Source organism: Rhinolophus ferrumequinum, chromosome 4 (assembly GCF_004115265.2).
Source record: "Rhinolophus ferrumequinum isolate MPI-CBG mRhiFer1 chromosome 4, mRhiFer1_v1.p, whole genome shotgun sequence".
Taxonomy (NCBI): Eukaryota; Metazoa; Chordata; class Mammalia; order Chiroptera; family Rhinolophidae; genus Rhinolophus; species Rhinolophus ferrumequinum.
In genome coordinates, this window is record NC_046287.1 from 82,827,608 (window position 1) to 82,838,975 (window position 11,368).

The 11,368-nt window shown below is 38.8% G+C and overlaps 1 protein-coding gene across 1 annotated transcript; it reads left to right on the top strand.

Moving 5' to 3' along the window:
* The first annotated feature begins 795 nt into the window (after positions 1 to 795).
* On the top strand, positions 796 to 10,708 carry AGA (aspartylglucosaminidase). The gene is made up of 9 exons (XM_033105205.1): positions 796 to 1,017; positions 2,966 to 3,119; positions 3,728 to 3,840; positions 4,677 to 4,789; positions 6,005 to 6,119; positions 6,717 to 6,792; positions 7,641 to 7,748; positions 8,445 to 8,578; positions 10,577 to 10,708. Exons 1-9 carry the CDS (start codon positions 894 to 896, stop codon positions 10,675 to 10,677), a joined length of 1,038 nt encoding a protein of 345 aa, XP_032961096.1. The 5' UTR covers positions 796 to 893; the 3' UTR covers positions 10,678 to 10,708.
* Positions 10,709 to 11,368: the final 660 nt, after the last annotated feature.

Here is an 11,368-nt window from a genome sequence, read left to right on the forward strand (position 1 = left end):
CAGAACAACTTCTCCCAACATCCTCTTTTCCTCTATAAAAGAATGATCTTTTGTTCTCTGGACTTCCCTATGGTTCACCAATTTACTAGTTCTTTAAGCAAGTCCTCTGCTATTCCCGAATAAACTTGATTTTGCTCACTGAGTCTCTTGTTCTTTAAAAAGGTTGACACATTTAAACATTTATTTAGCACTTAATGGTAATGGTGCCAGGCATAAGGTAAAACACATCCAGAAAGGCATAAGGATAGCTTCTTGCCCAGGAGATGCCAGAAGCTGCATTTCAGTGAGCTGTGTAGGTTAATTTCTGCTTCCTCAGCTCAGGGACTTATAAGGAGACCATGTCCTACAAAAACCTGTGCTGGAAGCACCACTGAAGGTACACAGGTGGGGAGAAATCTAAAATGAACTGGTGGTAGGCTAGCACGCTTCACTTATACTCAACAACCATCCCAGATCTCTGAGGCCAGGAATCCCAGAGAGTACATTCTGAGTGTGGCAAATGTCAACTTCAACTTTTCCTTAAAAGTATAATAAATTAAAAACAAAAAGTTGCTAGGGTCACGCAACCCAGGGCTGCATAATTTCATACTACTTTTCTAATGTGAAGCTCAATCTACTTTTAATAACGGGGTTAAAAAAACAACAACAGCAGCAACAAAAACACCTCTTGGTACCCCAATAAAGCTCCTTAGCACGGAGCCACGCCCCGTCCCCGCCTGACAGACACCTCCTGCGGTCCCAGAGGAAGCCAGATATCGCGAGAGTTGAGGAACCGCTGACTCCACCCGGAAGGGGAGGGCGTGGGGTCCGGTGGGCGGGCCGCTGAGGGTCACTGGTTCACCAAACAACGGCGACCGAAGTCCTTCTGCTACTGGGCGGGCCATCGGGCCCCCATGGCGCCCGGGTGGAACGTAGTGCTCTTCATACAGCTCCTGCTCAGCCCAGCTCTCGTGCGCAGCTCCAGCCCTCTCCCCCTGGTCCTCAACACGTGGCCATTTAAGAATGCAACCGAAGCAGGTGCGGGGTGGTAGCCGGGGGCGGGGACTGCGCTGCGATCGCCTGCGAGCGTGGAGGACCGGCCGGCTGACCCCACTGAGGTTACGGGAGCCGGGGGCGCGGGCCAGCGCCAGACCCGGCCAGGCCTTCCGCAGTCTCGCTTTGCAGCCCTTTCCGCACCCACTCCGTCGCTGCGTCCTTTGCAATTGACCGTGACTCTGCTCGCTTGACCACTTCTGCATTTTCCGTCCTCATCAGTTAGGCCTGCTCCTTCTCTCCACCCCCGCGCCAATACGTTCTCCACCCTGCTGCTGACCCAGAGCAATCAGGGCCTTTTTGCATAGACTTCCTGCGGCGCCTAAGCTGTGTTTTGCTTGTTGTCATTTCTGTTCACGGGCTATCTGGTGTCTACCTCTCCACTTCTCCTTTCTAATCCCTCAGTTCTTCCCTACAATACCCTGTACTCCAGCTTTGCAAACGATTAATAATTTACCAGAGAAAGCACATTTTCCTCCCTACATGCATATATGCTGTATTTGTTACCTGGAATACGGGGTACCTGGTACCTGTCTGTGGAGCTTGTCAAAAATACCAGTGATTAGGCCCCACCTCCTGAGATTCTGAGATTTTGAATTAACTAGAACCAAGGCATCTGTTTTATTTCGTTGTTTTTTTAAAGCTCCCCGACTGATTTTGATTTGCAGCCATGATTAAGAACCACTAAGCTAAAATATTAACTCTTCCAGGAAGCTTTCCCTGATGTACTCACTGCCCCTCTGTCCAATCTGAGTTAGGTGCCTATCTTCTGTTCTTTGCTATTATCCTACACATGCCATTATCTTGTAATTTTCTCATTATATTGTGGGTTCGTTTCATTCATTTCAAGACATAATACTCCAAGAGTAATTTCAGACCCCTTCTGAGGCTACTGATTTAATTTTCTAGGGCACATTTGGCGACAGAGCCCCGTTCATATATTGTAAGCAGTGCAAACATTCAGAAAAAATGAGGAGACAGGCTGTGAGAAAGAAATTCCCACTGATAATAATACAGAAAAGAAAGTGCAGTAGCCCAGGAAGGGGACAGTTCTGTGTACGTTGCCTATAGCTTTTTGAAATATACTTTCAAGCCAGTATGGCCAGTAGTAATATTTAAATTATTGACCAATAGTAACATCTACCGTTTAAGGAATTCTCTTCTTATTAGTAAAGAAATTGACCATTGAAGATCTTTTTTTCTTTTTCCTAGTCAATGTACAGGGCGCTAAAAGCATGGCCTCTGGAGCCAAAATGGCTACTTTTCAATACTGCCTCTATTACCTACTAGCTTTGTGACCTTGAATAAGTCCCTTAACCTTTCTGGGTCTGTTTCCTCCTATTTAGAATGAGGAAAGTAATTGTAAAGTACTTGCCTAGAAAACTGTTGTGAAGATTAAATGAATTAATTCATGTGAAGCCCACATGTAATTTGCTGTTATGGTACTGTTACTGAAATTTGCTGTGATAGATGTTATCTCAATAAAAGTATTAGTTATATGTATTTTTAATGATCTAATGATGCAGAAGAAATTTATAAGGCTATGATTTAATGAGTTTTTAATGTAACTGTCTTTTAGCAGTTTCAATTGTAACTTTAAATTGCAGGAGATAATACTTTCTTTGCTCACACACACTAGGTAGAAATACATATTAATAAGTGTAAAAACTCTCACTTTGCATCAATTGCCAAAGTCTTCAAATTCACAGTAAATAGTTGGGTTGTATAATTTTGTCTGTATCACTGTGTATATCACTCTGACTCCTTTGTAGCACTTAATACACTAATTGACAAATTCAGTTTAACTTAAGAGTAAATATGGGGGGGAAATGTAAAACTATGAATTCTCAAAACATTTCTGGTTTGTTGCATTTGGCATTGAAAAAAAAAAATATATATATATAAACAAGCACTGTTGGGATTTGATTTACAGCGTGGAGGACATTATCGTCTGGAGGTTCTCCCCTGGATGCTGTGGAGAGGGGCTGTGCTGTGTGTGAGACAGAGCAGTGTGACGGCACTGTGGGCTTTGGAGGAAGCCCGGATGAGTTTGGAGAAACCACACTGGATGCCATGATCATGGATGGGTAAGAATGCTCTCCAGGACAGATTTAACTCTACGCTTTCGCTTCAGGTGGAGCTAAATTTAGAATCGATTAGTCTTATACAGAGAACAAGAGAGATGATTATGTAAAGTTTGACATAGGTCAAAACCCCTAGCTTATTGGAGGTAGCCTTTCCAAACACAAGGAGTTTCCCTTTCAGTTAAAAGAAAATCATCATCATAATAGAAATATCACATGGATGTTCTCCTTTGCACAGGAGAACACCAAACTAGAAAAACATGTCTCTGATCTGGTAAACAGTCATTCACCTGCCATCCACAAAGGCCGTGGTTTGCCTGACCTGAAGCCTTAAAACTCCTTTCAGAAGCCATGTTAAAACAAGACAGGAGAAACTAAGATAAATTTTAGTGCTGTTGGATTATATGGTAAATTGATTTTTTATTTGTTCTTTAATTTGTCTGATTGTGGGAATTTGTATGAACTTCATGGATGTGCTGTGACTTCTATGTTAAGTTGGTGTTTATCCTACAAGACACTATGGCTTGAAGGAAAGCAATATTTTTTTTTAATCTATGAACCTATGAAAATACCTTAATAAATCTTACTCCATTTTTTTTTTTCCCTTACAGCACTACTATGAATGTAGGAGCAGTAGGAGATCTTAGACGAATTAAAAATGCTATTGGCGTGGCACGAAAAGTACTGGAACATACGACACACACACTTTTAGCGGGAGAGTCAGGTATATTTTAACTATATTAAAATAGTAGATAAAAGCCAATTTAAGTTCACATTCCAGCTGTTTTACTTAATATCTGTTTAACTTTGGATAAGTTACTTCTAAATTCTAATTTTCTCCATCTTTAAAATAGGATTTTAAAAAAATTAGTGTATTTGTAGATGGGGAATTATTGGACTGAAAGAGGATTCAGCATCATTTCTCTTCCTAGTATTACATATTATAGGTGTAAGACCCATGGAACACTGTTAACATAGGAAGATGGGTACAGAGGAGTTTTGCTATGGCAGTGGCACTGACTTGAATGCCTTTCATGTTAACAGCAAAAACCATACAGTGACCTATATCAAAAATAACTTAATGATGTTTTAGCTCACAACTGCAGTCTTCAATGTTGTTGAAATACGGAGTTGAAAACTACCTGACTAACAAAGGATCTGTTACTCGTTCATGGAATCCAGTTGTCCCTTTGGTGTCTCAAAGCTGTTTACATGCTGGGCATTCATCCTAGTGAAAGCAGTAAGATTCTTAGTTGGTGAGCAGTGTGCCTTTTCTTTGGTAAAGAAGAAGAAGGGAGATTGTGGAGGCGAGGGAGACAGCAGAACAAACTGTCATAACACACCCCAAGGGTCCCAAGCAGATCAGTTTTGGGAAGGACAGTTGACATCTAGAAACTGATGCCTTCCAAACTATTCATGTCTGACTATTCCTTTGTGTACCCCGGGATGACTGTACCCCACGTAAGAGACAGCTGAACTATAACACTTCCCTGTCCATATATTTTGTTTAGAAGACAGTACTTCACTAATTTCCATTTTTCTTTTCTTCCCAAACGCTAGCCACCAAGTTTGCCGAAAGTATGGGGTTTGTCAATGAAGATTTATCTACCAATACTTCTCGAGCTCTTCATTCAGATTGGCTTGCTCAGAATTGCCAGCCAAATTATTGGAGGGTATGTATACATAATTTTAAAAAATAAATTATTTGAAAATATTACATGCCATCGCTTCTGCTCTCTGTGGTCTACCTATTGCCTAAGGGGCTAGTTAGCACCCTGGTTGCACTTTAGAACCATTTGGCTCTCTGGGCATGGGTGTTCTCAAAAGCTCCCTAGCTGCATGTAGGGCATGTCCCGGGTACAGAACTACTAGTCCTGGGCAAGAGTTTCCAAACTCGAATGTTCTGTGGGGAGAGAGGGCTGCCTCAATCAGAACCACTCTGCTTGTATTTCCTTAAAACAAAAGATCCCAAATCTGAAAAAATCAAAGTTTGCAAACCATTAGTCTATAGTATTTCCTAGATTTTATCTATGTGACGTGTACGCAGTATCTTGCCCTTGTTTGCCTGGAGGTTTTATACTATTAGGTGTCTAGTACGTCACTAGTGGGATACTTTATCTTTAGATCAATGAGACCTTTAGCATCCATCAGTTTGTCTTTGCCATCCAGAGTTTTTCTGTGGACTCTCTTCGTCTCGCATCTGTTTCTTCCTCAAATCCTCATTACCGGGGAGTCTCTGAGGTTAGCACTTGAAAGAGGCTACTGTGTAAAATCAGGTCAGGGGAGGCACTTCGTGTACTCATAAATAAGACATGAATAGTAGGTTTCTTGCTTTAATACTAATCCATACGTAGAACCTAAATATATGAATGTGGATTATTTCCTGAGCCTTTAAGATTCTTACAGGAATCTAAGAGTAAAATTTAGAATATGTTCATGTGAACCTAGCTTTGGGAAAAAAAAGATGGTTTTAAAATAGATTTTGTTTTAAATCTCATAATTCTTTGGCCAGGGAACAAATTCTGAAATTTAAAGGTCAGGTTGCATACTTAATTCCTTTTAGGATTAAAATCTAACAAAAAAGTATTCATTTATATCTGCCATTATGCTGAGAATTTTAGGCCTTTAAAGGAGAAAAATCAGGGATCTTTTCCAGATGATGTAGTTTTCTATTCCACATTATGTAATTCTGAGAGCAGGCTAGGTATTTAGTAAAATTGTATCCATCTGTTCACATAAGACTTAGTTAATCTTTGACTTCTAATTCTTATCTTTTAGTGACCAGATGTCCTTTTGGTTTCTTGCTAATGTTTAGAGATTGTACATAACTACTTGCTGATTTCTAAAATCACCCTTTCTAAAATATAACTCTTAAATCTTGTTTACAGAATGTTATGCCAGATCCTTCAAAATACTGTGGACCCTACAAACCACCTGGTATTTTTAAGCAAGATGGTTTTACCTATAAAGAAACAGGCAATAATTACGGTCATGATACTATTGGTAATTTGCCTTTTATACAGTTTTCATGGTTAAAGTTCAGCCATTTTTAATTGCCTTTCTGTAATTCTTAACTTCTTCACCCCTATTTATGTACCAGATGATGATTTTGTTTTACCTGGCAAGTAACACTATACACACACGCACGCACGCACACACATACATTCTTTTCTAAGCATCTGTATACATTTTGGTAAATGACCTTTTTTTAAGACCCCTAAAATCTAATGACTATTCACTTGTGGATTTCTAAATCTTTATATTTAGTTCTTTAAAAATTTGACATTGTTTGCCACAATCAAGAGATCTTTCCAAGCTGTAATGTTGAAAATTTCCATTAGTCTGTCTTAGTGATTTTCTTTGGGATTCCCTTTGAAAAATGACATTGAAAAGTAACTGAGCAATTGGAGAAGTATGGGATATCTGCCAAATGATGCTATGAAACCAGGTCATTGCAAAGCACAAATTATACCACTGCTATAATTGTCAGCATTCTCAAGTTTTCTGTTTCTTCTACCTGTCATTAATGAAAGAGGATATTTTGAGGTAAATTTTAGAATTGATACTCACAAAGATTTTTTTTTTCTTTCTTAATTCTAGGCATGGTTGTAATCCATAAGATGGGACGCACTGCTGCCGGTACATCTACAAATGGTATAAAATTCAAAATACATGGGTTAGTGTTTCTAAAAGAATAGATCTCACAAATATGTATTGAGTGTAAACTGGGAGTGCTGCTCTGGGAGATGCAAATGCAAAGCAAGCCCTGTCTTCATGGCTGAGATAAATAAATGTGAAAGAAAAGAAATTAGTACCTGCTGAGTTCCAAAGAGAAGGAGTCCTGGCTGGTGCTATAGCATTCAGGGATGGTGGTGGTGATCTGATTAGGCAGCAAGAGTTAGGGGATCCAGTAGGGGGATTCAGAGAGCTGAGCCTGAGCCTACGGAAGGGGAAGAAACATCCAGGCCAGGGCACTAGCAGATCCAAAGTAGTACATGCTGAGTTCAGAGTTCTCCCTGGCTGGAAAGAAAATTGAGTGTGTGTCAGGTATAGGGGTGGAAGCCTGGAGTCAGATTTCAGGGGTCTTAAGTCAGTTTAAGGATTTCTAGATTTTATTTCAAAGTAGTAGAAAAGCATTGAAAGTTCATTACGAGGATAAACCTTGGTAAAATTTTGACACATTAGCTAGAAAGCAGAAATAGACTATAGGTGAGGAAAGCCTATATGAACCTGTTGAGATAATCCAGAAATTCGGTGATCAAGGATAGTAATAATAGTCACTATAAATCTGTGCCATCTTGAGAGATAACCAATTGGTATCTAGTTCTTACATAATTAATGTAGGTTTCTGGAAACTGAAGTCGAATGACTTAGGAAATCCTTTTTCTCTGTGTTCTGATGAAGAAAATACTTAAAATAATAATCAGTGGCTAAGTAGAAATATCCCCTATTATTGAAACATCATAAAATAATTGTTTTTACACTTGGTTTCCTGTCCTGAATTATCGTGCTGTATCCTCACAGTCGAATAGGAGATTCGCCGATACCTGGAGCTGGGGCCTACGCTGACGACACTGCAGGAGCAGCTGCAGCCACTGGGGATGGGGACATATTGATGCGCTTTCTACCAAGGTGTGACTTCTTACCTATGAGACTCTTAGAGATCTTTCGAGGAAATATTGTCAATCAAAATATAAAATAGTTTGTGCCATATCATCCGAATTTATGTGCACAAGAACTTTTGAGAAATTCTGCGTACAATTCTACCTATCCTGTTGGTAATATGGTAATTCAAATTAAGTAATCATAGTCCTCTGAAATAGAATATTTCTCACTGTACTTCACAGATGAGAATACTTAGGATCCATTTAAATAATTTATGTAAGGCCACTGAATAAAGGAACTGGTAATTGATGATAAAAGTAAGAAATGTAGTCACTGTATACAATTACTGAAAAACAATCATAGCAACTAGATGGTTCGAACATGCGTAGTATTTTCCCTATTGATTGTAGCATCATTTTGTATTTAAATATAACGTCTATACATTATGACTTCTGGCTGTTATTACTAAGTAACAGTTATTCAGCCAAAGACAAAAAATAATAGTCCTTATCTGAAACTAATGGCTGGATTAAATGAAAAGATGGACATTGTATCCAGGTTTACTTGCTCTCATATTGATGCTTTCATAGGCCTAAGGACTCCTGTTCACTTGTTTTTTATAAAATATAACAGTTTTGATAGTTTTAGATTTCTAACTTAAAGTAACCACATTTGGAGTTAGTTTACTCTGTGATACTAAAATTTTGCCTCTGTTTCAATCAGCTACCAAGCCGTAGAATATATGAGAACAGGAGAAAATCCAACCATAGCTTGCCAAAAAGTGATTTCAAGAATTCATAAGTATTTTCCAAACTTCTTTGGGGCTGTCATATGTGCCAATGTGACTGGAAGTTATGGTAAGTTTAATTTGGAATTCGTATTTGTGTGAACTTGCAAATGTTGATGAAAACATACACTTTAAAATATTGTGGTGTATTTTATTCCTATATAATGGAAATAGGAACTATATTGAGTTGACACTGGGTAAGTATTAATTGATGATCTGTTAAGACCCACAAAGTGTTAAAAAGATACCTAAAACTCTCCTTTGGTTGACTTCTGATAGTTCTGATTCAGTCTATGGCTATTAGTTCTTATCTTTGACTTCTGTCCTAAGTAAACATTAGCTTCAGCTCCACTACATGGTGAGACGGGCTAATCTAGTCAAATGCTTTTATTAATTAGAAGTAGATAGGGATAAATTATCTTCCCTACTTCTTTTCTGTTCATTATTTAATGTCTCAGTCATTTAGATCTTCTTGGGGCTCCAAGGTATAAAATGCATTACTAATTAGTAAACCAAAGAAGTTAGTGGAGTTATTTTTATGCTGCATTTGAGGCATGTCCTTTGCTCATTTAATTTCTTTATGAGCCTATCACAGTTTCAAAGCATTTCCACATCAACCACTGCTGTTTCTCATTAGTGAGTTCTCAGATGCGGAAGATATACCGCTTACTGATCGATATGACTTATTAGGTTAGACTGCTTATTATTGTTCTTTGATCTTTTACTTCCCACAGTTCTGTATTTGAAAAACTTGTTTGAAGATTTCCGTATTCTTTTTTAAGTACTAAGATACAAAAGTCAATATAAGTTATGGGAGGGAAAGGCTTTATATATAAAATAAGTCAGTTTCATTGATTCCTTCTTAAGCAATAAACCTTAGTTTATTTCTCTCGAAGTTGGATTTAACAGGATGTAAAATGATAATTATATAATTGTAGATTAATTTAAAACTGTAAATGATAATTACATAATTTTAGATGAATCTATCCCCTTCTATGTAACGTAATGGCTTTGGAAGGGGACCCTTCAGGTGTTTGCACATAGTTAGAGCAATAGGAAACCTCTTCAGTACGATGAACTTGATTAGACAGAGAGCATCTTGAAAATAACTCTCCTCACTTTCTATAAGAATAAAAGAGTAGCACAGAGCAGGAGCATGGGGAGGGGAAGATTATGGATGAATGATTAGAATGTATTAGTGGCTAGGGAAATAAAATCTTTAGCATGTGCCAGAATTTTTTTTTTTTTTTTTTTTTGCTAAGAAAAGGATATGGGGCCAGGATATGGCTCAGGTGGTTGGAGCATGGTGCTCCTAATGCTGAGGTCACCAGTTGAATTCCCACATACGCCAGTGACCTGCACCCTCTACAGCTAAGATTGTGAGCAACAGGTCTTCCTGGAGCTGGGCTGCCGTGAGCAGCCGGAGGTTGGCATGTGCTGCCGCTGGCTGCTGAGTGCTACCTAGTGGCTGGCAACCATTGTGAGTGGCCGTGGGCTGCTGTGTGCAGCCATGAGTGGCCAGTGGCCAGTGTGAGTGGCCAGCAGCCATCGTGAGTGGCCGGCAGCTGGCAAGAGCTGCCATGAGCTGCTGTGAGTGGCCGACTGACGACCGGCAACAGACTGCCTCAACCAGGGGGAGCGCGAGGCTCGTAATACCAGCATGGACCAGGGTGCTGTGTCCTACACAACTAGACTGAGAAACAACGGCGTGAACCATAGTGTGTGGGGGGGAGGTGGAAGAAAGGGGGAAAATAAAAAAAGAAAGCATGCACTCTTATCTTTAAAAAATAAAAGAAAGAAAAGGATATGAACACAGTAAAATAATAGAGGCAATGACAGCATGCTTATAGCGCAAAAAATCAGCCTACATTCTGAGGTTCAAAGAGATGACTTACCCACTACTACCTTTCTTCCCTCTCCTGGCCTGTCAACTACTCAGCACTAAGGAGGATGACACAGTATCCTTCATGTGCCTTAGGTGGACATCAGGTATACAACAGGCGATGTCTGTGCAGTTGTAAATATGTGCATTCTCCAACTAAACAATTTTCTCTTTTCTTGGCCTCAGGTGCTGCCTGCAATAAACTACCAACATTTACTCAGTTTAGTTTCATGGTTTATAATTCTCAAAAAAATCAGCCAACTGAGGAAAAAGTAGACTGCATCTAATCCATCTTTTCTGTCAGCATCTATATTTAAAGAAGAAAGAAGCAAAGGCTGGAAAGGTTACTATCACTGCAGAGTTGCATTCTAAGTTCTTTGTGTAAAATAAACACAAAAATAAATTTATGCTGAAGTCGCACTTTTACTTTGAATATATGAAATTTTTTATTACCTATTTTTAAGTTTTGTATGAGTATATTGCCTGAAAATGAATATGTATGTGTGTACGTGTGTTTTAATGTTTAAATTTTAAGTGATATTTGGATTTCTACTCAATGTTTTAAGAAATTGCTCCTTTGACGATTTATTTCCATGATGATATATTAAAGTCAAAAGAAATAATCTATATTTTACATACTTAAAATAGAGTATCCGTGTTTTTTAGACCCAAAGAAAAAGTCACGAGGCCCAGCGTTAGTCCTGATTGAATTTCAGTACATTACAGTGATATATATGTCTGTTCCCACTGATTATCAATTTTATATAATGCTCCCTGCTAGCTTAAAGAAGAAAGAATGCTGTTCATAAAGAAGGTTCTTTTTGTTTTGCTCATATTAGAAAATATGGGCAATTTTCTGATGAGCAATTAATTGTGTTGATTTTCTTGTTTTTTTTTCCCCTCTGATAGAACTCTCAATGTGAAGGTTCTTCAGCCACAAAAATCTCTGATCTTTTAGTTATTGATATTCCATGCTAA

What these genes read in the sequence shown, in the direction of transcription:
- AGA (XM_033105205.1), top strand. Translation starts at nt 894, where the DNA reads ATGGCGCCCGGGTGGAACGTAGTGCTCTTCATACAGCTCCTGCTCAGC. An exon ending in TTACGGTCATGATACTATTG is followed by an intron (nt 6,120 to 6,716) that starts GTAATTTGCCTT and finishes TCTTAATTCTAG; the next exon opens with GCATGGTTGTAATCCATAAG. An exon ending in CAATGTGACTGGAAGTTATG is followed by an intron (nt 8,579 to 10,576) that starts GTAAGTTTAATT and finishes TCTTGGCCTCAG; the next exon opens with GTGCTGCCTGCAATAAACTA.